The sequence below is a fragment of the Dermacentor variabilis genome, chromosome 9, assembly GCF_050947875.1.
Source record: "Dermacentor variabilis isolate Ectoservices chromosome 9, ASM5094787v1, whole genome shotgun sequence".
NCBI lineage: Eukaryota > Metazoa > Arthropoda > Arachnida > Ixodida > Ixodidae > Dermacentor > Dermacentor variabilis.
In genome coordinates, this window is record NC_134576.1 from 128545719 (window position 1) to 128572779 (window position 27061).

Genomic DNA, 27061 nt, shown 5'->3' on the forward strand with positions numbered 1-27061 from the left:
TCGACCTCGAACGAGTGCCCTAATAAGTTGAAACATAATCGGTAGCATGTTATTATAGTCGATCACGCATTTCCATTTCTCGTGGAAGTGATGTCCGCTTCTTCGAGTAATCCAGCTAGAGTACAAGAATTTTGCTGCCCTAGTCGACTTTTACAAATATTTTGGCAGTCTTCGAGAAAGCATCCAGTATATAGGGAAAATGTGGAGGTACTGCTGCCAGTCCTTCCAGGAAACAGGGTTGACAACAACGAAAAAGAAAGAAGGATTCATACGCTCAAGCACGTGGAGCTCATTTTCCTCCTCCTCAACGTATCGAGGGTGGGGGAGAGTGAGCTACTGGTCCGTAAACGCTGCTGAGGTTACTAGTTGCAGTCCTGACAGAGGCAGGTCCCCGTGAAGAAACGTTGACTTCAGCCGACATTCCTAGTTCGAACCTTTGTTAACTCCTAGCAGCACTTATGTAAGGTGAAGCGGGAAGTGTCGATATAATCGAACCTCTGGTGGCCGCTCTCACAAGGCTATCAGCCACCTCGTTCACTTGAATTTTCGAAATCAATCAATCAATCAATCAATCAATCAATCAATCAATCAATCAATCAATATTAGAGGCGTGTGACATCATGACGAAAAGCACAAGAAAACTGGTCACGAAGAAGAATACACACTGGATTGCAACTATGCACAACAACTTTGCAGAAAGACGGCTCGCCTGAAAAGTAAAGCAAGAGAGAAAACAAAAACAAAATAAATATCCAGAGTACGGGAAAGCTCGAGCTCGCTTCTTCCCAACGCCGACCCGGATGCGGGAGCCGCCGGAGACCTTCTCCGTAGGCGTCGCCGCCGCTGGGAGGCGGCTATCAGAAGTTCAGAGCTGGCAGACCAGCTCTGGGCCGTCCGGCAAGCCGAAGATGCCGCTCGAGTCCATGAACTTCGAGCCGTCACCTGAGGCCACCACAACAAAAACTACCGGACTATTCTTTATTAAAGTTTCTTCTTCCTCTTCTACACACTAGAATTGTATACAGTATGGCAAAACAGAGAACACATTTTTACTTCTCGAGACAAAGGAACAACAAAAAAAGAACATACGAGTAATCGGAGTAAAATGAAAAACACAACAAAATACACTACACTATCGCATTTCCACGAAAATATTAAACATTGCGCAATAACAGTAATCTTAAACAAAAGTAAAGAACAACGAAGTTGAGCACCACTACATCTGCCTATAATGTCAAAGCCCGCAAATGTAATGCTATCGAGTAGCTCAAGTAACAAAAAAAAAAAGACATTTCAGCTTTGTTCATTTGGCACTAACGTTCTCAATCCCCGCGCTGAGTGCACGTAACACGTAATGTGAAAAAAAAAAGTAGATGAACTCTTCGCATCCATTTTTCCGTCCACATATCTTCTCTCGGGAAACCTCCGCTCTTGAGCAATTTCTTCATTGAGGAGCTTCTCCTTTTTTTCAAGGCAATTTTCTAGCTAAATTATCTATCCATTTTGTTATTTTCCCTTTCCTAATATTCTCTCTTTTTATTCCTCCTCTTTCTTTTCTGTTGTCTTCTGACAGGACTTCACTTTCTATAAAGCGAAGCTTTCTTGCCCCCTTCCCCTGTGCTTGGCGTTCCGTCACCGCTTCCTCGCCGGATATACTCGCGGTTAGGACGTACACTACGCGGCACTCACGCGTCAACCCGAAGCCTCCGAGAGTCCCGCGAAAAAAAGAAACGGGACTGTGGCGAAGCGCTGTACGTGCTGCTGATCGGTGCTGCCGCTTGACACCACTGTACTTACATGTCGGGTACGTGCACTCTCGCTTCCATTTTTTGTGTACGCGAAATCCCCGCACCGGTTTGGTGGAGGTGCTGGGTGCGACGAAGGGTTCGAAAGAATGTCGGCACCTAACGAGGATGCGGTTAAGTCGCGTGCGTCGAGCGCGCGCACGCTTGCCTCCGAGATGTCTTGCGGGAGAATTTGGATCGATAAGCTGAAGTTGAGGAGTGGAATGTGTTCTCGGTTGTCGGTTACGGTTACGAGAGTGTCCTCCGTGATACGGAAACATTATATCACGAAAAAACCTGGGAACAGAGCGGGAAGACTGGACATGAATAGACAACACAGGGCACAGAGAAACAGAGGTAGGTCTATTCTTACACAAAGTGTTCTCGTAATATACCAACAGGCTCAATTTTCAACCCTTCTGCAATATACACGAAGCTTGCATGTGCTCCGAGTGCCAATATGAGCACAATGCTTATATAATCATTCCGTCGTTGTAACTGCGTCATCGTTATAAAATCGTCATGTATACGTGGTCATACTGTCGTCGTATCGCCATCGTGGACACTCCATCGTCGTCATTTCATCGTCGTCACTACACATTCTCCATCATAACTTCTTCGTGCAGTCTTCGTGATTGCAGTGTCGTCATCATGCTGTCGTCATACCATAGTGGCCACTCCATCGTCGTCGTTACAATTTCTTGATCCCGATGTCGTCATTCCAGTGTTGTCATCATTCTGTCGTCATACCATAGTGGCCACTCCATCGTCGTCGTTCCAACTTCTTGATCCCGATGTCGTCATTCTAGTGTCGTCATCATGCTGTCGTCATACCATAGTGGCCACTCCATCCTCGTCGTTCCAACTTCTTGATCCCGATGTCGTCATTCTAGTGTTGTCATCATGCTGTCGTCATACCATAGTGGCCACTCCATCCTCGTCGTTCCAACTTCTTGATTCCGATGTCGTCATTCCAGTGTTGTCATCATGCTGTCGTCATACCATAGTGACCACTCCATCGTCGTCGTTCCAACTTCTTGATCCCAATGTCGTCATTTCAGTGTTGTCATGCATTGTCGTGCCGTAGTTGCGATACCGTCGTCATCATTCCCGAGTCGTCATACAACTGTCATCGCGCCATGGCTTTCATTGCCTCGTCCTCGTACGACTCATCGTGCCCTCGACGTCGTCGACCGTTCTGTCGTCATCGCAGGATTGTCGTAATGCGTTCGCCGTCACGCCGTCGTCGCAAGGTCGTCGTACCGTGGTCATTATTCCAAAATCGTGACGGCATTGTCGTCGTTGCATTGTAGTCATCGCGTCATCGACGTCACAATGTCATCATTCCATTATTGTCATGCCGACGTCGTCATTCTTTCGTTATCGTGCGTGGGATCCGCATAGTCAAGCGTTATCCTCGACTGTTCCGCGTAAACATGAACATTACATGATAGAAAAAGATAGAGAGGAAAGGCAGGGAGTTTAACCAGATGCGAGTTTCCGGTTAGCTCCTGCACTGGGGCAGGGAAAATATTGGATGTTGTTGAAGTTGCAATCTTTGTGCTGGATAAATATAAACATTGTATGAGATTATAGGTTGCGTAGGGTGAAAGTAAACACAGTGGTGCGCATCACCGCTAGTAGAGTGTGACTTAATTAACCGCTTCAATAAAGCTTCGACCCACACAGACGCCAACGTGTGTGTTGGACCTGCATAATGCTTTTGAACAACTTGATAATTGGCCACTTACCCATATAGGGCAGGTGCCATTGGATAGCCAGAAGGAGAAGAAGAAGATTCTACATCTCGAAACGCGTCCCAACATGAGCGCTTCGCCGACAGCGTCGAGCCAGCAAGTCCGGGTCGACGACAGCGTTTCCTTCCTCAACAGTGGCGGCCAAAACATTGTCTGCAAGTCCTGGAGTGCTGACGCAGAACCAAGGTCGTGAGCTCTCTTCATGTGCTACTGTCGCTTGTGAACGCCTCCTTTTTACTTGCAATTACAAGTTATAAGTAGTGTTTGTATTGTTTCGCAAAGCCTCTTGCCTGAAGCCTCTTGTGTGTCATATGCGCCTCCGAGATCTGTAACCCTGTAAAATGTTACTTCTGATCGCAATCTATACGAACACATACACACACGGACATGCGCGCGTTATTATGCGCCGAAACATCAAAAGCAACAGCCGTGAATCGCTTAGTGCGTGAAAGAGCGCCACAATACCGGGCCGCAGCAAACACAGGGTTCGCCTTCCCCATGACGCGTGCCTTGCTGTGTCTTGCGAGCGTAAACTCGTTATTGTGTACCTGAACCTCTACAATATTCTTTATAATCTTAATAAAGGAGGTCATGACCTCAACCGGCGATTAGAGGGCGCCGTTGGCGGGTTTGACCCTGAACTTGGCACTGTGCGGCCATTCCTTTGTATCTTCCCATTCCTTTCGGGCAGCCGACAATTTTTGTCCTTTCTTAGTACGCTGTTGGAGGCGCTGTGTATGGGACCTCACTTGTCTACTTTAATACACCATTGCAGTTCCTAGAGCTTTGAACCCTTGCGGAATTTACGAAAGGCTGACTCTACCCTGTTAGTCATTCCATTGATTCGCTCACGTTTACTTTACAATTTCATTCATCTTTTCACTTTCCCACTACCACAAGATTCTGCGCGTAGCCTCCCCCTCCCCTCTAGCCCTCCCCCCATTGTTGATTCGCACCCATTTTTTGAGATGATCATCGTCATAATTATGACTGCGGAGCGACAACTTCACCTTCACGCAGGGCGCTCGTGTTCCTTGCCCACGGCTACGCCGAGCACTGCCACGACCCCAGCTACGACGCCCTGGCTCGGGCGCTGGTCGGACTCGGCTGCTACGTGTTCGCTCACGACCACGGCAAGTTAACACACTGTGGCCAGAGATGTTCGGCCCCAAATGTTTGCATATGGGCGCGCAACGCCTGCTTATCCCAGAAGCTTATAGGCCAGCGAAAAGGGCGGCACGACAATTGTGTTGCCCTTCGTACGGTCCATGATCTTGTGTCCATTTTTTTTTCACGCCTACCTCTTGATAGAACGAATCCTTATCAGTTCCCTCAACTTCCTATTATCTTCAGTGCATCTCAGAGCAGGGCAGGATATATCAAGCGTGCGCGAGTGAGAGCGAGTCAGAGTTGTCGCTACATGAGGAATGACCGATGGGCAAGCTTGTCTCGCGCGTTTGTTGAGCTAAGTTTGTGCTGAAGAAGACGAGCACTTACAAAGAGTGATGAACACAAGCCAGTTTCTGTTCTGTGTTACTTTCCAATTATTGTTATTACAAGACGATAAAGAACAAAAAAGAAAAAGAAAGAAAATCAGAGAAGACACTGGAAGAGCTGACCGTCAGCAGCAGCAGAAATGAAAGCAGTATGACGTCGATTATGGAAGCAAGTGACGCGAGTGGGTGATTCGATTAATCGCCTTTGATGAGAGAGTTAGAACCAAATTACTGCCACAAAACTATGGAGTAGTTCTCACACAGTGCTTACGACCAACCTAGAAGCGAATAAGTCAGAATAAGTGAGACTATTCTTAAGTTCATTTCAATTCATAGATGAAACTCAGGAGGTGGCAGGTACACGCGTTGTGGAATGCAAGGATTCGGCAGCGGACATGGAGGATATGGATACTGCTCTCAAAACTAGAAGAAAAAAGAAGAGAGAGAAAAGAGATATTCGTAAATCGGCAATGTCGGGCTCGGGAACGCGCAGGTCATCAGTTGCAACATGATTATATGCGGAGTGGAGCGAAACAATTAACCGAACATAGTTTATTCGGGAGCGTTTCGTATAACTCAGAGGCACTTATACCAGGAATGAACAGAATTTGTGTAGAGCGAGACCAGACATGCGTACGTTAGAACAGTTCGTACATTAAGGACTAGACGGCTGTCACAATAAATGAAATAATGAAATCGTCGGCCAGTAACAGGCAGATTAGTGAAGTGAATTTAACGAAAAGCCACATATGGTGGATGGCGAAGTTTCCTTTCCTGACAAGCAGATATTGTGAACAGTCGTTACTGTACGCACATACGCCTCCCTGCCGCTACTCCCTCTGCTGAGCTGGGTGGCATTTAAATTTCAGCGCTTTTGACCTTGCTTGCTACTGATGGGTAACGTACAATGTGAGACAGCCTAGGCGAAAGCTACATTGTTAGGCTAGGCTGGTAGGTTAACAGTTGAACACTTCTAGGTTGCCGTGTTGCCCTGACGACGAAGCATTTTCACTTTGTCCGCCGCAGTCGGCCACGGGAAGAGCGATGGGCCCCGGGCAACAGTGACGTCAGCCGACGTGTATGTGGATGACATCTTGAGTCACGTGGACACCGTCCGGGCCAAGTTCTCGGGCAAGCCTGTCTACCTCCTGGGCTATTCTATGGTTAGAGTGGCTTTCGAGGCCCTTTAAATATGTGTCTGCGTATACACTCTTAAAAAAGAAAGAGGGTCGGAGTAGTTGCTACCTAGTGTCACACCACTTGCTACCTTAGAATAACTGCAGTTGGTAACGATAGAGTTAGTAACATAACTGACTAAACGAGGTAGTTACTGGTACTAATTGGTGTCAGCTACAAATTCCGAACGCCGTTAGGCTAGCACCACCGGATCCAAAATTTCTATTTTATAAACATACATCCGAACCACTTTGGAATACGCCCCAGCTGGTCTGATATATGCAGCAGAGGTGTCTTTGTATCAGACGGTGGTAACTGCGTTTGGAATTGGTAGCTGAGACCCACTAGTAACAGTGACTATACCTTTTTTTTTTACTCAGTTATGTTACCAACTATATCGACACCAACTGCAGTTATACTAACGTAGCAAATGGTGTGGCACTCGGTAGTGACTACTACGACTTTTTTCTTTAAGAGTTCACCACTTTCTGAAGCAGGCCTCTTGTCAGGTTCAGAACCTTTGGTGCTGAACAGAAAGTAACAGCTGGCAAGCACAATTACAAACGTGGCTTGCGTAATTCGAGTTAGGCCACGTCAAAGAAACTGAAAAAAGAAAAGCTATTGTATGCGTCCGCCCACACCGAACTCCAGGAGCTGAAAGTAAACGTAACTTCCCCTTGCAGCCTACGCAGTTGCTTCGTCACTTAAACGTGCACACGTTGACGACATGTTACATGCAAATGTTTTCCCGCTGCGGAAACATGCGCTGCGGTCAGTAAGTTTCTCCGTCTTTGTACTGTGCACGGATACGAGTTAAGTAGCCTTGAAAATGGCAACAAACGACAGCAAGTCTCCGCCTAATTTAAATGGAAGAAACATATGCAGTCACAATGTTTAGCGCACCTTGCCACATAGAAATCCGCCACTGCGCCTCATTCTCCGCGGTCTGCGAAGCGTTTCTTTCTTTTTTTTTTCATTTATTTGCCTTAAACGATCATTTGGGCATTACATACAGGGCGGGGGAGGGGGAGAAGACAATAATTGATACAAATAAGTTAGAAGAAACATGTGTGTAAGCTGAACAATCAAAATACATTCTATTGATAATCTATAGATTGTAAAATGTTTAACGCACAAGTGCTTCCTGGATGGGTCTACAGATTGTGTCGGTTAATCTATCCAAACAGAATACGGTGTCACCACAGGCACTTCATTTGAATCGTCTTTCTTGTTTTGAGAAAGTCAGGGCCCCGAAGTCCGCACTGGAAGGCTCCGGCTGTGACTTAAAGCCGTTTCCCTTTTGCGTTGCCACGATGTCCCTGCAACTGTCCCGGTGGGCGGGGCTGAAATCTCATACCACGATCCTGTGAATGAGAGGGCACATTTCGATGACCTATAGGTGCACGTTCCAGAACAGAAAAGCTCCTCAACTGCATTCGATGCGCGTTCGCCTACTCTGAAAGCCTAACAGTCGTGATTCCTTCTTGGCGACTCGCGAGTCCTGAAAGATCAGTCATGCGGTCCCACCGCCTTGTTGTCCTGCAGGGTGGCCTCCTCGTCGTCCGAGCTGTCCAGCGCCGGCCCAAGGACTTCGCAGGCATGGTACTGCTGGCGCCACTTCTGGGCGTTGAACAGGTCTCGTGTTTCAAGGTGACTGTGTATAGTCTTCGTCATGCGTGCCTTATTATACTTGGTGCTCAACCTTCTTCTCTGCGACGGCACAGAGGTACGCGGGAAGCGGGACACTCGAAAGCGATGAACGACCCGGAGACAAATGAGGTCCCATTTATGAGCCAACGTGTCAGCAAGGGTGTATACTTGTCTTCGTCAGGTCGCCCCTTACGTTGTTCGGCAACTGCCGAATCTCTGCGAGGGCATTCTGTGTAGCCTCTTTAACAAGGAGCGAACAAATTAAATAATGGAGGCGGAAACTCTCAAACGACACCTGGAAGTAGTCGATATACGACACAATCACTGCGCAATACGAGATTTATCGCTATGCCTATAGATGCTCTGTCCTCTTACTTTAATTAACATATTGAAAGCGCAGTGATTCGTAGATTGACCAGAAAGTAAGTACTTCTTGTAACGCATTTAGCGTAGCTCAGTTGTCGTTCAGGTCAGCGTAACAAAAGTAAGCCTTAAAAGACAAGGCTTAAATAAGCGCTCATAGCTTAATTTTTTTTTTTACGCTGATCATCCAGACGGTTAAGGTATGGTTTGCTAATGGGCCCAAACCTACACCCTTCTGTGTCTGCTATCACGCTGGAATAAAACGCGAACTAGGAAGTAAAGCACCCCGAATGTGCATTCCTTCTTTCACATGCGCCATTGCGTCCAACACCCATTGTAATGGAAACTAAGACACACCGCGAGCTAAGGTTTTTGCTTCGAACATATATTTTGCAGCATAAATTACTAGAGGTAATTCTGGGGCTCGTGAATGTCTACGGGCACTGGTGCTATAGCGGTTCGGGTCGCTTAATATCCCGCTAAACTTCCTACTTTTGGCTTCAAATGGCTGCGTGACTTTGCGGATTGATCATTTTAAACAATTATGAGCAATGTTAACTCAGCTACATGAACTTTTGTAGAAAATCTCTACACTTGATTAAAAGAAAGAAAGAAAGAAAGAAAGAAAGAAAGAAAGAAAGAAAGACATCACATCCATAGCAGAGGAACGTTCGCTGCGGCATAGTTTAATGTATTGATGCGAAAGCATCGAATGGTTAATTGCGCGAAAAAGCCACCGTCTGTCGTCTGGACAAACGAAAAATGGCACCTGAATTTTCATTGGCTGCAACGCCACGTCACGAGCTGCGCCTCGACGGAGCACAGCGGGGCGAGAAGGAACAGCTGGTGCAGCGATAGCGCGCCAGGTGCTGCTTGAGGGGAGAGAGAATCGCCGCGACGCCACGTCACCCACGCTCTCACTCTCGGAAGCCTGCGTCATCCGCACGCTCCTTGCCCGCGCAAGCCCTCTCTCGGCTGCGTTCTATAACTGCGCCTCGGTAAGGCCAAACCGAAACGCGCCAAGCGCCTCAACGCTCTCGCTTGCCCGCGAGTAGCTCAGCCCATAACCCGAACGACTTCTCAACGGCGTTCAATTGGACAGCAATGCTTTCGCATTCGCAACTCGCAAGGAGTGCTTACGTGTCCTCGTGATTTTGTTAAATGAAATTATGTTGGTTCCGACCACCTGTTCCTCCTCACCTCCCTCTTTCCTCCTCGAGCGCGGTCGTATTGACATTAAATGCGTCTAAGCTAGAGCTAGCCCACCACGGGGCCGCTTTATCGCATTCCACTTACGTAGAAATTGCGGCGACAGTAGCCGGGAACCACGTGCTCGATGAGCAAGAGGCTCTACTCTGGGTAGGCGAACCTCGTTCGCGTCCTGGGTCGCCTGCTGCCCAGCCTTCCCATAGCCAAGACGGCCGTCGAGCTGGCGTGCCGGGACTCCGTCGCCGTCAAGCAGATGAGCGACGACCCCCTGCGCTACCGCGGCAACGTGAGTGCGGGCTGGGCAGCCGCCATCTTCAGTGCGCTCGAGGTGAGGACCTATTCTGTCTCGTCTTGCTTAATACGAATGATCGTTTTTTACGTTTTGTGGAGCTTTTACGAAAATCGCCTGTGGCAGACAGCATAAATTGTCGTCCTTGAGCTGGATGATTCGGAGAGGAGGACATTACTAGCACGAGAAATAGAAACACACATTCAACTAATCAAGACAAATTACCTAATTATCTTTTTTAATTAATCACTTTACTGTAAATATTGTAATTAATGAATTAGAACCAGTGAGCTTGCAAGACGCATCCACTTGAAATGAATTTCCAGGATGGCGCCAGTTTCGAGACATTATTTCTCACATTGTGGAACGAAATACGTGCGCGTTCCAGTTACTTTTGTGCTTCAATGCATCAAAGAGCGTTTTTGTTAAAGAGGTAAGTGGAACAACAGCGCTTTTTTACGCCGAGTTTGATGGCGCATATCTCCAAACTCGAGTCATTCTGGAAATTCATTCCAAGCGGATACGCCTCCGAAACTCACTGGCTGCAATTCGTAAATTGCAATATGTGACGTAAAGTAATTAATTTAAAATATAATTGGTGATTTTTTGCAAATTATTTGAATAAGTATTTTGATTTCTCATGCAAGAAATGTCCGCCGCTTTGAATAATTAAGCTCAAGAATTATGTCATCTGCAGCAGGCTATCTCTTTAAAAATTACATAAAACTTAAACGTGATCACCCTGTATAGTCCCTAAGACAGCTCAGTGACGAAATCACTAACCAAGTTATTTCTTACTACCGATTGATTTGCTGCGAACGCGAAAGAATTTTTTTTCTGTGTAATTTCACACTACGGTTAGACGCCGAAAAAAGCGACATGTTCATAGGGGGCGAAAGTAACCGTCTCCTTATGTTTTTTATGGTTAAAAAGAACTGCTCTGAGATGTAGGATAGTGATCGAGATGTAGGATAGCGTCGTGGGTTGGAATTTAAGAATTAAATTCAATTCTGGTGTTTTACGTGCCACTACCACGATATGATTATGAGGTACACGCCGTTGTGGGAGACTCTAGTTTAGCCTCGACCATCTGGAATTCTTTAAGCGCGCCTAAATCTAAGTGCACAAGCTTTCTTCTTCTTAGTGTTTTTCTCTCTTTTTTTTTTGCATTTCACCTCCGCCGAACTGAGGCCGCCATGGACCCGGGGTAAAACCCGCGACCTGCACCTATCGCGGCGGGTCCTGGGCTGACACGTTAACGCCGTATCCTGGACTTTCTTTCTCGTCGTATCGCCGTATTCGAAGCGCACTTCATGGGTGCTTTTCGTCTTCAGTGATGACGCAGCGAAGTAGATCAAATTATTGTAAAGTTTCACGGGTGCTTTTTCGTCCTCAGGGTTGACACAGCGAAATAGATCAAATTAGTGTAAACGTTCACGGTTGCTTTTTCGTCGGCAGTGATGACACAGCGAAGCAGATCAAATTAGTGTAAAAGTTTCACGAAAGTTTACGCGCGAGAATACGATTGAATCACGCTCGCATAGTTCTGCCTGAATCTGACTTCATATTTGGAATGAATTTTGGGGGTGATTGTTTAAACGTCGGTTTCCTGAAAAAAAATAACGTTGAAGACAATGCATAAGGGCTCTGGTGAGGTTTGAACTGAAAATACCGAGAGCAGCTCTGCGGAAGTCTGCTTGGCAGTGACAGATGCACAGATGGAAATTTCTGTATTCACGTGACCGCGGCAATACAGGTGGGCGTGTAGCCTCGATATTCTGTACTGTAGTAGCTCAACTGCACCTATTTCTTTTTTTTTTCATTGGTGGGTCCCGAGTGCCTCAACTGTTAAATCATTTTTGCCTAAGTGCTTCTATTGTTAATACTTTTCATTTTATGCATCTTGTGAAAGTGCTAAAACAGTGTCTATTAATTATACTTCACTAATATATGTACGCACGCGCCAAATTGACACGTCTTTGCCGTTTATTCAAGCTCCCCTTCCTTTCGGACCCTCTGCGAACTTCCTCACCCACCTCTCTCAATCACGTGATAGTCACGTACATGGACCCACTGAAAAGCGCCGAATTAAAGAACGAGGGTAAACGAATAACTACATAAACGAGAAACTACGTGAACGAATTCAACTTAAGGCATACAAGCATTTATATACGCTTAAGCAGAAGCTCGAGAGCCAAAAGCAACTTCGTAGCACAGTGGAACTTTTCAAGCCTTCCCCGTAGCAACATAGAGCTTTCTTTTCGTTCGCCGTCAGGTTCAGACTGCGTGGCCTTGTCATCTACGTGAAATACCATTAGAGGTGAACGGGAGTTTTTCTTTTGGTAGCAGCTGCAACTGTGGCGGCCATGAATGCCGCATGTGGAGCATTCGGTAGTCGAGTAATTATAATCAAATATCCTAAAACTTCGATCGCAGGCCGCCCACGCCCAGGTCAACGTTGTGGAGCTGCCAATTTTTATCCAGCACGGCTCTGGCGACAAGCTGTGCGACCCCGACGCCTCATTTGGTTTCTTCAAGAATGCTCCCAGCAAGGACAAGAGTATCAAGGTGCCCGTTCGCGGAAACTTCTACGTGGTTGTGTTGCATGCAGCATTGCAGTTTGTGCCGCTGCCTTTATCACTCGCTAAAGTGGCCGACAGCTCTTCAGGCTGCAGCGGATCCGTGCAGCTTTGGATGTCTGCACTCCCGGTTTTATTCTACATTTGCTCGTTCAGTTTTCACGATTGCTGCCGACAAACTTAAACAGCGAGGACACTAAGCAAGAGTTTTCGTGTGTGACTTTTTTACTAGAGCCCGAAACCATTTCTGTCGGCCCGCAATACGAGGCACTCTTTGAACGGCCACACTAACCTGCCAAATTGTTACGATGCATATGCTAAAAGAGTAATTGAATTCTGCAGCTGAAAAAAAAAAAAAATCTGGGCTATGTGTTACTCCTCTGGATTGAGGCTGCACGAAACTGCAAGCAAAGTGGCGAGTTGCTTCCTTTCGGAAACCAGAATCTGTAACTGAACTATCGTGTTTTGTTTACTTCCGCTTCACTTTTTAGCTATGCTGCAAGAAAATCCTCAAACGTGGCTATTTGTCACGTTGTTATTTCTACAGCGACCTGCATATCTCATCTTTTGCTGGAGCAAGAACTAGCCTTCCTCTGCTATTGGTCCAGATACTTCGATATTCGTTTTCTAGGTGTTTTAAGACAAAGTGATTTGATTGGTCGATTTTTTTATCGAGTGATTGATTCGTTTCATCGGGACGCTGCTATATTGGATATTGGATTGGATTGGATATATTAGATATACAAATACGGAAGCAATTTTTCGAGTGCTTGAAGTTTCGTCACGCCCGGGTTGTTTGCCTAAAGCCTTGCGTTCGTTGTTGTCTAGTACTTGTGACAGAGTGAGAAGGCACCCCGAGGTCCAATCTTTCGCCAAGTGCCAAACGTACAACGTGCTAACCATTGGGCCATTGCCAATTTGTCGATAGTTGTTCGTTATTATTGGAACATTATGCACCCGATACAGGTTGATAGGAAAGCAAGAATGACTGTCTTGGGCAAACGTACTGACAAAGTTTTATTTATCCCCTAAGCACAGATCAATGAATTATAGAGTTCATGGGCCCGTGGAGAAACACACAAACCAAGGGATTCTGACTAGTTGCCTACTTCCTCTCAAAGTTGGTTTCTTAGGCTACGAAACTAAACCTCTGAAGTTGAAATAAAAACCATATATAGCAATGCCTCCGCGCGTGGCATACATTCTACTGTCATTACCTAAAATATCACCAAGTACAAGACGTCCTGCCAAAATACCTGGTGCTGGTCGGTGTCATTCAACGTGCCCTACGAGTTTGGTTATTACCTTGGTTATGATTGTTAACACGCAAGCATTTTTCGCTAACGCGAGTAACATGGGGACGAATCTAGACTACAAGGCTCCCTTGCGGAAGCCGGAACGTCCACCCCCTTTGGCAGCACCATATTTGTCGGCGTTTTGTTTCGTTTTTCTGTTTCCAATGCGAGAATATATCGCTATTCAGAACTCAAAACTGAAGCACGGCAACTTTCGTGCGTCGACAAGATACACCCTACGAGAGCATATTTCGAACAATATTCTCAAGTTGTGTTTGAACAAGCCTACCGGAATCTGTTCTAAAAATACTCTTTTTTTTTTGCTTTGTGCTCAACAGATCTACAGCGACGCGTATCATAGCCTGCTGAAGGAACCCGAAGGTGTCGGGCAGCAAGCCCTGAAAGACATCGTTAACTGGTGCTCTTCGAGGATTCCCACCGAGGAGACACCGACAGCGCGACCGCACTCGTCCGGCGAACAGCAGAGTGACGCAGCAACTCTCACAGCAATGACTTCGACTGCATAAACGCCGCTTCAGAAGAAAAACCGAGTCGTTCGCTGTGACTGAATTTGAAGATGCAGTAAACTCTCTTTAGTCAAGATGGGAACCGTGACCCGCCGTGGTTGCTCAGTGGCTATGGTGTTGGGCTGCTGAGCACGAGGTCGCGGGATCGTATCCCAGCCACGGCGGCCGCATTTCGATGGGGGCGAAATGCGAAAACACCCGTGTGTTTAGATTTAGGTGCACGTTAAAGAACCCCAGGTGGTCAAAATTTCCGGAGTCCTCCACTACGGCGTGCCTCATAATCAGAAAGTGGTTTTGGCACGTAAAACCCCAAATATTATTATTATTATTATTATTAAGATGGGAACCGATAGATGGACGGCCGTCGGTCGACCCGTCTCAGGCAGGCTGGCCGACATCTCGATTGGTTGAACCTATTTTTTTTTTTTTGTCAAGAGGTGGCCTTATCCCTGCTTTGTGCAATTTCTAAACTCTATCAAGTACTTGTCCACAAATCCAGCACCCCGTATATAGGTTATGCTAACAGAGAAGGTCGTCTCACAAGTTCACAATTTATTTATCGCACGAAGGACATACATTGGACATGAAATAAAGGTGGGACTTGTAAGATTTGTAAGAGAGACCCATAGATTATTTATTTTATTCATTTGTTCAATCCTGTAAGCCTATTCAGGCCTATACGGGAAAGGGCATACGAGATACAAGAACTCTACGTTAACGATTAGACGGTTTCATAAAGAAAGGGAACGTAACAATCAAAGATATTACAGCTGTTGACTTGACAAGCGAAGGGGCGACTATTTATCTTCCGTGATTGTAGTTTCGTGTATGTCAAGCAAAAAAAGCACGGCATATATAATGATAGTAGTAGTAATCAACTGCTACACTTGTACACATATCTGTTGGCTTTCTTCACAACTGCTTCAAATGCGCAATCTGCCTATATATCTTTGTCTACTTGCTTATAATTTCCTCTATAAGGTATGTTATTTTAATTACATTTTACGAGATTTTAAATTTTTTTTCACCTGTCGTTAATAGCCGTACTGTAAGGAATCGGGGCCCATCAACTTAAGCTTTTTCCCCCTTCTTTTCTCTTATAATGTGTCTATGCATTACACAGAAATAATTGCATGAACGACAGGTTTAGAGAACGCTGTAGTAATGTCGACAAAGGACGCGATGGTCAGCTGGTTTATCTGCACACTGCAGCACACGTCGTTGCTCGCTTCTGTTCCGTAATTGCTTTGTCGAGCACACAGCCATCAAGACGAGATATGACGAGATTAATAACTGAATCCGCAACAACAGATAACGTTGGCCAGAAATGCGTCTTTACGCCTTCACCATTGTTACCGCTGAGAGAACTGTCATTCCTCGCTGGTTCATAGTTCGCGCATGCTTGTTCTTTTTTTTTTGTCTTGGGTATATTCACTCGTGATGCTACTTTTTACATGAGCAGTTGTTGAAAGTAGCGCTGATATGTTTCTCGTGCTCTATCCTTTTTTTTTCATCAAGTTTTTGCGCTGAACACGAAAGTTACTCGCATAAGGCAGGCACTCTTATTTTTCGTGAGAAATTTCCTGAGAGAAGATTCCAGGTGGTCGATAGAAAATTGAAAAAGATGATAATAATAAAGGGGCTGCAAATAGGGGTTCTCAAGCCAGCAACTATAAACACAAACAAACTATTGCTTCCACAAAGAACTCACGGTCTATAATAAGAGCACAGGTTCTACTCAAGCGGGATCCCGCTTGAGTAGAACCCTACAATGGCCCTTGTAGTTCGAACTACAAGGGCCACTAAACACCAGCTAAACATACAGAGTCACTAAACGTATAAATTAAGAGACTCCGGCCCGACCTATTCAGAGTCGGTGCCAAAACTGACGTCGGAAGAAGCAGACGATTGTCGGGGCATTAATTTTTCGAGCATGCGATGATTTTTTTTCATTGCTGTTCTGACGGGTGCCAGTATTATGCGAATAATTATGGTGATGCATTGCGCGCACCGACAGGTTCAGCAACCGTTCACTTGTCAGTCAGCAGCAGTTGTTTAGGTGCGTTGAATGCACCTTTCCAGTCGATGTTGGACGCTAAATTCGTCGTGACGTGATATGAAAGTTGTGTCGTGAAAAGAATTCTGAGATTGAACGGGCGAATTAACAAAGCTTTTCTTTCGTAAGCGACGTTTTTCATTGGTCGGTCTCCTTCACTGGTATGTTCAATATAGCCATTAGCTACCATGCGCTTCTACGAACAGTTCTAGCGTAAGAACGTATGACGAATAGGGAATCAGGTTCGTTGAAAAACGTGGCCTCGAGAAAAAAGAATTGTTATTGGGATACGGTATCAGGTATCAATCACACTATCGTCTTACTTAAACGAAACTTCAAGTTCACTTGCACAAGCTTATTCAGTCGGGATATCAATCAATCAATCAATCAATCAATCAATCAATCAATCAATCAATCAATCAATCAATCAATCAATCAATCAATCAATCAATCAATTCAAGTATATATGCACATGGACGGCTGACAAGAAAAAAGTCGCAGTTTCACCCGAAAGGCGGAGGATCACTTGCGATAGAAAATTAGTCGATAGCAAATTAGCTATACGAACTAAGGATAGTATTTCTGTTGGGCGTATAAACTTATAAACAGAGGCATACTACCTAAGTTAGCAAGCATGGTGTCACGCGTACAACCAAACATGAACGCATCTCACTCGATGACCGCGGAAACTCGCTGTCAAAACGCTGGAGTGAGGAAGCGGGGCAGCAGCAGCGAGCGAATTGATCTTCGCGCTACCTCTCGCTTCCCCCAACGCGAACTAAGCCGCGAAAACCCAACGCACGGCGGACTCTGTCCACGTCGCAGATGGCTTTCAACATACAGCGGGCCGAAGTAGAACGCGCCCCCTTCTCTACCCTCCCCCCAGAGCCTTGCGCGCGACGAAAGACAGCGCGCTTCCTCCCCGCTTTCCTCCCCTGCGTGCGCGACATTGAGCCGCGATCGCCGGCTCACTCTCGCACGCTTGCACTCTCATACACAACACACGGCTCGCGACGACCATTTTATCGCCCTTGGACTTTATGCGCAAGCTCACGGCGACGGCGACGACAGAAATGCGCCTGAAGTGTCCACGTAATTGCTATTGCAATGAAAGCCGCCCGGAAGGTTGGTGACGATGAGAATGAGCTCACATAATCTAGCCCGATACATCCATCACAGGTGATTACGTGTATGTCATCTTCATCCAGTTACATGCGCATTCAACGTAAGTAGTAAGCTGGGTCACGGTGAAACTCGATGCGGCGCATCGTTTCGTAATGCAGTACAGCAGCGGTGAAACGTAAATTTGGAATGGCTGACTCTGGACGGTTAGTCTGGGGCAAAGAGCAGAGCCGAGTTGGTTCTTTATGTGCACGTCGTTGTTGTTGACCTGAGTGGTGGTGACGCACACACACAGTGGGGTATTGGTCATGAATTGGGCGTATAAAAACAAGGGGAATTGACCATTTGAACGTTGGAACCCAGATAGTAAATTTCCTGGTTAATGGTATGTGCGGCAACATTTCATTTTCAAAATTTCCGCTCGTGTTGTGGTGCCGACCTCCCAAACTTTTCAGCTAAAACAACAACAACAACAACAAGTACGACAGAAAGACTTGAGACTAACTAAACTTAGGCCATTCTAGCTTTTCCCCCTGCTATGAGATTACAGCAACTGAGACAGCGCTCGATAAGGAGGCGTAAGTGTTAGAGAACATCGGACGGATGGAGGACCGAGCCAAAGTAGGACATGCAGAATGTCACTGATATACTATCGCACAACCTAGAGTCCGACCCTTGTGGGGCTCACTGTAATATTGCGTGTGGCAAAATAAAAAAAAAGATGATAGCGAATTCATTATCTTTTGTTTCAGAAACGATTCGTTTCTTTATTTCATTTTTTGGGGAGAAAATGCCAGGAATGCGATCGCGAAACGGCCGTACCTGAATTCAAACTGCAGCGTAAGCGCGATCGTCGTCGTCATCGCGACACCTCTGTACAATGGCCCATTGTCACCTCCTTCATTATCGCCCGACTGCCCTCGAAGGCGCGTCAGGATGAGCGCTCCTGCGACAGCACCGAGCTCGGACGTCAAAGTCGACGACAGCGTTTTCTTCTACAATGGCGACAACCACAAGATCGTCTGCAAGTCTTGGAGGGGCGAATCGGAACCGAGGTACAGTGCCGTGTGCTGTGCGCGTGATTTGGAAAGAAAGCTACACGTACGCATCCGGGAAAGTACATTTCTAATGTAGTCATAAGATTTCGTCGCTGCTGACATCGTCAAATGAAGAAAGAGGCTTCAGGCAACAGAAAGCGACTAATGACGGATCATTGACAGTTAATGATGACAGGCACAGCGGCATCGACTACAAGTTCTACTCGACTACTAACTCTCGCGTAGCCCGTTTCCGTTACACGAAAGGCACAGGAATGAAAAAAACAAAAACGGGCGAACTTATAGCATTTGATTACCCGCTGCACGAAAATTTTGCTTTGCATAGATTCCGAGATGTGCGTTTGCACATTTCTTCCCCTTACTTTTAGTTGCGTGCAACGTTTGCGAGCCAACAAAGACGATCAGCAGCAGTGCTTGTCTGCACAAGCTCACACCTTGCTGCTTCTCTATACATGCAGGGCGCTCGTATTCCTGGCGCATGGTTACGCCGAGCACTGCCACGAGCCCAGCTACGACACCTTGGCCCGGGCCTTGGTAGGACTCGGCTGCTACGTGTTCGCTCACGACCACGGCAAGTTATCCGCAGTGATGTTACGTGCAAATGATCCTTTATCGAGTGTTTTACTACGACAAGAGTTAAGAGCTCTAAAACAGCGTGAGCTCCATGCATTCCCCTTTGCTTCTGTTACGCTGTGGTGTGCGTTGTGATCTATGCGGCGAGACTGGTTTCACAGGAAGACGAAGACTCAAAGTGATGGGAGGGTGGGGGGAGAGGAGGTTTGCTATTTTGGACATAGTCTAATTCTATCATTCGTAATGGCGGCATCCCTTTGAGCCAATCAGAGCACAAAGTCACGGAGAGTGGTGATTGAGAACATCGCTTGCCAAGCGATGTTCTCAATCTGTAGCCAACGTCTCGAACGAGGGAACTTTTTCTTTGTCAGAGCCCTGCCGGGCTGTCACGTTTATTGTTTACGCGGCTTCTCGATGTGCTAGTGGTGCACCAAGATGGCGCCCACGATGGACGTCTAAGCGAACTGCCTACGCTTATTGAACGACAAACTGCGACCAAAGTGGGTGAGCAGGGGCAGGCCTCAGCCTGCAGAGCCAATGCTTCGGACTTCTCTTCGTAAGTGCGTTATCTCAAGCATCTTTGACAATAGTTTCTTTAAGCGACGCTCACATACTCAGATTCAGAGTACTTGGGATCATAACGAACGCATACCCTCAGGTGTCTTTCCTTCTTTATTTAGAGCAAAAATAACATCGCTCGTAAAAAGAAAGGTTTACGGGGCCCGTGTAACGCTAAGAAGTGTGCACATACGCAGCTTGTAGCAGTGTGCGCCATTAACATAACGCTGTGCTCCTTTTATGGGCTACGCATTCACGGTGTGCGGTAGACGCAGCTTTCGCGCTCGATAACCAGCGCTCCGCAGACTTACGGAGTCGACTGTACGACATTGTGTAAAATAAGCCGTAATCGAGGAATGGTATACGCTCGCCTCCTCGCAGTCGGCCACGGCATGAGCGAAGGGCGTCGTGCGATGGTCAAGTCCGCCGACGTGTACGTCGACGACATCCTCAAGCACGTGGACACGGAGCGGTCAAAGTTCTCCAACAGGCCTGTCTACCTCGTGGGCCATTCCATGGTCAGTGAACCGGCGTGGTAAAAATAAAAAAAAAATCGGAAGCACTCGAAAAAAAGCGGCTTTAAAATGCAATGGAGATCCAGAGAAACCCTTCTACGCTGCAGAGCTCTTCAATCTCACGATTTGCGAAGCTCGTCATAGCAGCGTTTCAGCATATACGGCGCTCCGATAAGACTGAAGAGTGGAGACCTATTATAGTAACTGTTGCGTAAGCCATCGAGGAGCGAAGAAAAAATATTGATCCGCTTCGTCGTTTTCCATTCGTCGGTGTTCGTTTTCCACCGGATTACCGCTGTTTCCAAGCGCTCGCGACGCAAGACGTGTCGACAGTATTTGAAAATTCCTAAACCTTGTCGCCAGCTCTATAGTGGAGTGAAGGAGGCGTGTACGATGATCAGATTGCGCGCGGTGCGGATAGTGCTGTGCTTTCGAGGTCAACTAAAACACGAACAGCGGAGCGCATGCGCCCAAAGCATAACTGAAAGTATACACAGTGAGCGTCACTAGCCGTAGTTGCGTAGCGGCTTTGGCGTTGCGCGCTGCTAAGCCCGAGGGGGACGGGATGAAATCCCGTCCGCGGCGGCCACATTTCTAGGTGGACGAAATGCAAAAAAAGAAGATGAAAAAAGAAAGAAAGAACATGACGCTCGTTGTAACCGTGCATTGGGTGCAAGTTAAAAGAACCTCAAGCGGTCAAAACTAATCCGGAGTCCAGCCCCCCCCCCATCCCCTCCCTCACTATAAGGTATGCCTCATAATGATATCGTGGTTTCGAATTTCAACTTTATATTTTTTTTCGGCAGTGCGCATCGCCGGCCAGTCATCGTCGTCCAGATGCGCGTACATGTGGTTGTCACGCAGAGCACAGATACTGTATGAAACTCAATGACGTAGAGTGCAGGGCTGCTGGCCCGACCAACACCACCTAGATAGATAGCACAAGGCCTGTGGACTACGTCATGATACTGGCCCAGAATTTTCGCTGCCAAGGTTGGCGTTACGAAAGCGGTGACGTCGAAAGCACTGTTGCCTATTCGGGAGCATCCCCGCTAGATTCTGTGAAAGTCGGGCCGCTAGGAGGACAACGAGGATCGGAGTGAAAAGGCCTTGTGCTATCTAGGCGGTGTTGGGCCAACTGCGATAGTATCGCATAACTTCCGGTGTCCAGCGCTCCCAGCGTGCAATCGTGATGTGAATAGAGCCGGGAATACATTTAATGTTAAAGCGTAGCTTTCTTCGCGAACATCTCACGACTTTACCGACCGTGCCTGCAGCATCAGTGGCGTATTAACAGGGGGGGGGGGGGGGGCGTGGGCCCCGTGTGCAAGGGGCCAGTGGGGGGGGGGGGGTGTCATATACGTCTGAAGACACCCTTTCCGCCGGCTACACCCGGGGGGGGGGGTGACAGAAGACCTACGGGCCCCGGGTGCCAGATGACCTAGCTACGCCACTGTGCCTGCTTCTGCTGCTTTGCCGAATAGCTTGCACTTGGAAAAAGAAAATGAAACTGAATAAGGAGCCCGATGTCAGCGTCGAATCTCGGTCACCTGGCACAGGAACCCGACGCTCTAACCATTACGCAACAATCGCACGTACATTTCAATAGTGCCAACGGCTACTGGGCATTTGGGATGATCGTCGCGTGTGTCGCATTGCGTGCGTATAGCACAGCCGCGTGCGCCCGAGCAAATACGAATTGTAAGGCGGATGATGTGGTTTGGGCAGAAACTTTTGGTACGAAGTGATGCTGCAATAACGCAGAAACGAACGCAGGTTTGGGCACTCCTTGCGCAGCTATAGACGAAGCTCCGTAGAGTATGTAGATTGAAACAAGGTGCGTTGGACCTGCCGCATTTTTTTTTGCTGTTGTTGTTTTGTTTCCCGTATCTTGCGCTTCGTAAACTGTCGTCATTGGGGAGGACCAATCCCGCCCAGGGTGGACTGCTGGCGGTCATCGCAGCGCAGCGAAGGCGCGACGACTTCGCCGGCCTCGTTTTGGTGGCACCTTTACTCGGATTCGACAAGGAACTGGACACCTGGTTCAGGGTAAGTTCAAGAAAGGAAAAACCTTCAAGGTGACATCATTATTACAAGCAGCGTAACAGAAAGACAGTGTACAGTCGCGTGCAGTATGACTTGCAACACCCTTGTTCGTGGTCGAAGGGGCGGCTCTGACATGCGCGGCGGCTGTGACATGCGAAATAGCGGTTTAACAAATGCCACTAATTGAAGGTGTATTTAGGTCTGGAACTTACCTGTGTCTGCGCAGCGGTACAGTCTTGGAGCCCCTTCGACCACGGGTACTGGTGTTGCAGATCATACTTCACGTATGTATGTATGTATGTATGTGTGTATGTATGTATGTATGTATGTATGTATGTATGTATGTATGTATGTATGTATGTATGTATGTATGTATGTATGTATGTATGTATGTATGTATGTATGTATGTGTGTGTGTATATGTATGTATGTATGTATGTATGTATGTATGTATGTATGTATGTATGTATGTATGTATGTATGTATGTATGTATGTATGTATGCATGCATGCATGCATGCATGTATGTATGTATGTATGTATGTATGTATGTATGTATGTATGTATGTATGTATGTATGTATGTATGTATGTATGTTGGTAATGTAGGTATGCATGTAAGTGGGCATGCATGTATGCAGGTAGCATGGTTTCAGTTATGTTCAAGTTGTTTTAGATTCAAGTTTGTCTGGGATGACAACGCTAAAGGTAGAAATCTGCCTGACGTGGGTCCTGTCATCCGCACATTGCACAAAACATAGGTGACATTACAGAAAGAAAAGACATGACGTAGTAATCGACACACGGCGAGGTATTAATGTAGCAGGTATGCATGTAGCAGGTGCGGATGTAGGTAGGTATGCACGTATGTAGGTAGGCAGGTGTACTAACACACAGCTCGGCAAAACCATACCGACTGACAGAAGCGAATCTTGTCATGGGCTAGGTAAAGAAAGATTCGCTTTATGAAACAATGTGCGCAAATAATTCATTCATTTTCGCGCGTGCGTCCCGTGCTTCCCAACAGAGGACCCTGGCTCGCGTTCTCGGTTTCGTCTTGCCGGCGTTTCCCGTGGGGACTCTCGACCCGGCGTTGCTGTCCAGGGACCCCGAGGCGGTGCGTCGCTTCGCGAGCGACCCACTCCGCTACCACGGCAGCGCCAGTGCCGGATGGGCGGCGGCCATGATCACTGCGCTCGAGGTGAGTGTCAGTGTGGCACGGTAGCCAACGCTGAACGCCACACACAAGGCAAAGAGAGGTCCTAAAGGCGTACAGTTAGGCCTGATTCGCACAGCCGTCGTCTGCAACCCGTTCTGCCTAAAGCCCTGTAAACTTTGTAAAGTAGTGCCACGCTTTGAAGAATGCCGCCTTCTCCTCGCGCGCTCTGGCCGAGGTCGACGCCGCGTCACTATTGGCTTAATAGCATCACGTGGGCCCTCGCGCCGTGCATCAGCGCCATTTTTGCTCCAGAAGCGTCTACGGAGTGGCGAGGAGCGCATGTTGGCGCCGTTGCTACGCTATAGCGGGATAGGCGGCTCTATACGGTCGAGGAGGGAGCGTGAAAGAGAGGATAAACGAGGAGGAGTGAAGGCGGAGGAGGAGAGTGTCGCTACTTTACGAAGTTTAAGGAGTTTTACGTCTGACGTCACCGTGGCGCCACCTGGCGCCCTTCAGGAGGGCGCGTTCCATCGCTGGTTTCTCCTCAAGAATGTGCTGCCGGCGACGTCCACCGATACTCTATGTATAGCATTTTTTCTGTGCGGGCGTTGCGCGAAATGTGGTTGCGTTCCGGTATTTTAGTATGCATATCAGTTCTGTATGCCAGTAACGACGCGATGGCCATGCGAGGAGAGATTGCTGAAGTATCTTTTTCATTAAGAATAACTGTGACATGATCGGACCCGATCGCGACCGAATTGCTCGAACGTGATTGGCTCTGCCGCGCGAAGCGGCGGGAGGTGAGTCAATAATGGAGATCGAGAAACTCGATCCCGATCGTGTTAATCGCCACCGAACGTTCCCCGTATGACTGGGGTATTAAACGTCTCCCAAACCATGGCAGACGGGATTCGACGTTGGGACGGGACATTTGGGCAAAACGTTTTGTAGTTTTCGATTTCACAGTCGATTCTAAAGTGCTTCTCATTCTTTTAGCGTTTTCTTCGGGGAAAAAACAACTGCGCGTTAGAATCGAGTGCATACGGTATCTGTTGTTATTCGCAGACTGCAGTGGAACACGCAAGCTCTGTGGGGCTGCCGCTTCTCGTACAGCACGGTTCTGCCGACAAGGTCTGCGACCCGGAAGGCTCGAAGGTGTTCTTCGATAAAGCTCCCAGCAAGGATAAGACCATGAAGGTAAACACTTTGTGTCCTTATCGTGTGTCTAATCTTAGCACACCTACAGGGCCCCATAAACAACTCTGAGCTCGAAGGTGAGCGAAGGCTTTCCCTCTCCAGCCGTTCGCTACCCTCTCCCCTGGCGCTCTCTCTTTCTCGATGCGCACTTCTCTGGAAGACGCGTGGACGTCGATATTGAACGTCGCGGCGACGCTCTTGTTTGAAAAGACTTGTTTGCAACGTCGTTTCCAGTGGCACTGAGATTCAATGCGGACGGAAGTATTAACTGTTTACCAGTCGAGATAAGCAAGATACATGAAAAAAAAAGACAGCAGGAAAGAGATCGATAAGGCCGCGGTGGTCACAGGCGCAGGTGGCTGTACAGTGTGGAGATATATGTTTTAATGAAGAGGGAAAAGTTCAAGGACAGATGGACGAAATGCTAGACTGCGACAGATGTAGCAAAATCTGATTAGACCAAGCAGCCTAGGTGACCATTTGTCGTCACCCTGTTTTAAAGGGGATGCCAATGAAAAACAAATCGCAATAATCGTCATAAGCTGCCGATTATCTGGACTCCGCGCTTTTCAGTCCCACGGTGTTGCCGCTACAACCTGCCGGCTGGCTTAGCAGACGTGGTGTCACGCTGGTCGCGGGATCGAATCTCGGCTGCGGCGGCCGCATTTCGATGGGCGCGAAATGGGAAAACAACGATTCAAAACGCGATTCAGAAACTTATGAATGATGGCTTGAGACCCCCGATTTCGAATCATGAATATAAGTCGGAGACACGCTATGCATAAAAAAAAAGAAGCTGCTGCTTTATTTTAAATTGTGCCCAAACACGTGACAGGCATAAGGTGGCAACTGTTTTCAACTTGTAGTGTTTGCAACACACGAGATTGCGAGATATATTACACATTTAAATAAACGTGGAAACTGTAGGGCTACCATCAAATAAATATTACGTATTTTTGACCTTTGCTAAATTCTTGACTACTATCTATTTTCAGAATCAGACAGAATCAGACCCCCCCCCCCCCGAAAAACAATAGAGTGCTGTTGATTTTAGACTATGCCTAGAAAAGCAAAGGGGGAAACTGTTTTTCATTTGTACTACTGGCAACACCCTTACAAGGTATATTGCATGCAGAAATTAACATTTGAATATGGAAATAGGTTTAAGCATTTAAGTAAACATCTTCGCTTAAAAGACGGTCGATGTTAAGAACCAGCCAACGCTGACTGGCTGGCTCTTGTTCTTACGAACTAGCGTAAGAACTGCTCCGTGAATACACTCCTGCACGTGGAAATTTTATGGTTATTGTTTTTTTTCCTTTGTCTTTCGCAGACCTATCCTGGAGCGTACCACGATCTCTTGTGCGAACCCGAAGACGTTCGACAGCAGGTACTCAAAGATATTGTCGATTGGTTCTCGGCAAGGCTCTCCCCAGAGCAGACCTCTTCTGGAGAAGGTGGTCCATCCGTCCAACATTAAGAAGCGACAAGCGGATGGAGACAAGAAAAAGAAGGCTGCGTTTTCGCCGGGATAGGATCAACCTCTAATTTTTAGTATATTTCGGCATGATCAGAACACAGTTCGCGCTGGTTAACAAAGGCGCTAATTACGATATTTTATCACCGCGTTGGTATAGGACTTGATGGGCTGGTTTACGGCAGGTATTAGGCATGATTTCGCTCGTGGAATAAAAGGCTATAAACTTAGTTAAGCCACAGACTTACGTGCCACACTGTGTTCCATCCCCACCGCGGCGGCTGCATTTCTATGCGGGCGAATTGCAAAAGCGCTAGTGTAATTAGATATACGTGCACCTTAAGGAGCCGCCAACCCGCCGTGGCTGCTTAGTGGCTGTGGTGTTGGGCTGCTAAGCACGAGGTCGCGGTATCGAATCCCGGCCGCGGCGGCCGCACTTCGTTGGAGGCGGAATGCGAAAACACCCGTTGTACTCAGATTTAGGTGCACGTTAGTGGACGCCAGATGATGCAAATTATTCCGGAGTCCACCACTACGGCGTGACCCATAATCAAATCGTGGTTTTGGCACTTATTGACTCATAATTTATTTTTAAATTAAGGTGCCCCAGGTGTTCATAATTAATCCGAAGTCCCCCCACTACACCTTCCCACATAATCAGATCGTTGTTTCGGCACGTAAAGCCTCGAAATCTAGTTAAATTATTTGATATATCAGATGACGTTGGGGGGACGGGTTATCATGACTTTGCGCATGTGCTACAGCTGAGGCCAATTTGCAGCACATTCTTTTCCTTTGTTCTTGTTTTTCTGAGTTTTCTTTTTCTTCCTATAGTGCATGTATAAGTGCTCTTGCCAAAAAAAGGCTTAGTTGCGAGTTAAGCGCCTGTCCTGTTGTTCTGCACTTCGTGTTCCGTTTTTCGCGCTGCTTTAGTCTCGCGAGGCGATTGTTTCGCCCAGCTGCCAACCTTTCTGAGTCAGAGATAGACCGCAAATACTAGCCAAGTACCGACTCCTGCCCGACAGTATCCTTGTACCGGTGGGCATCGCGTCTCAGTTTCAACGTACACGGCCGCCGACTTCCATTGTTCGAAGCCCGGCATTGAGAAGCATCAGATTCGGCCATGGTGTAAGACATCTGCACCTCGGGCACTGTACATGCGATAAGATAGAATGGA

The 27061-nt window shown here is 47.3% G+C and overlaps 2 protein-coding genes across 2 annotated transcripts; both read left to right on the forward strand.

Moving 5' to 3' along the window:
- Positions 1–3608: 3608 nt before the first annotated feature.
- Positions 3609–14125, forward strand: LOC142558542 (monoglyceride lipase-like). The gene is made up of 7 exons (XM_075670674.1): positions 3609–3727; positions 4562–4674; positions 6064–6200; positions 7759–7863; positions 9590–9763; positions 12161–12292; positions 13937–14125. Exons 1-7 carry the CDS (start codon positions 3609–3611, stop codon positions 14123–14125), a joined length of 969 nt encoding a protein of 322 aa, XP_075526789.1.
- A 4069-nt stretch (positions 14126–18194) lies between these two features.
- On the forward strand, positions 18195–26770 carry LOC142557467 (monoglyceride lipase-like). The gene is made up of 7 exons (XM_075669340.1): positions 18195–18358; positions 18820–18932; positions 19874–20010; positions 21946–22056; positions 23079–23252; positions 24276–24407; positions 25741–26770. The coding sequence occupies exons 1-7, from the start codon at positions 18240–18242 to the stop codon at positions 25885–25887; spliced, it is 933 nt and encodes a 310-aa protein (XP_075525455.1). The 5' UTR covers positions 18195–18239; the 3' UTR covers positions 25888–26770.
- The last annotated feature ends 291 nt before the right edge of the window (positions 26771–27061 follow it).

Coding starts and splice junctions, on each gene's coding strand:
- LOC142557467 (XM_075669340.1), top strand. CDS start 18,240: ATGAGCGCTCCTGCGACAGCACCGAGCTCGGACGTCAAAGTCGACGAC. Junction 18,359..18,819: donor AGGGGCGAATCGGAACCGAG/GTACAGTGCCGT, acceptor CTATACATGCAG/GGCGCTCGTATTCCTGGCGC. Junction 22,057..23,078: donor AACTGGACACCTGGTTCAGG/GTAAGTTCAAGA, acceptor GCTTCCCAACAG/AGGACCCTGGCTCGCGTTCT.
- LOC142558542 (XM_075670674.1), top strand. CDS start 3,609: ATGAGCGCTTCGCCGACAGCGTCGAGCCAGCAAGTCCGGGTCGACGAC. Junction 3,728..4,561: donor AGTGCTGACGCAGAACCAAG/GTCGTGAGCTCT, acceptor ACCTTCACGCAG/GGCGCTCGTGTTCCTTGCCC. Junction 6,201..7,758: donor ACCTCCTGGGCTATTCTATG/GTTAGAGTGGCT, acceptor GTTGTCCTGCAG/GGTGGCCTCCTCGTCGTCCG.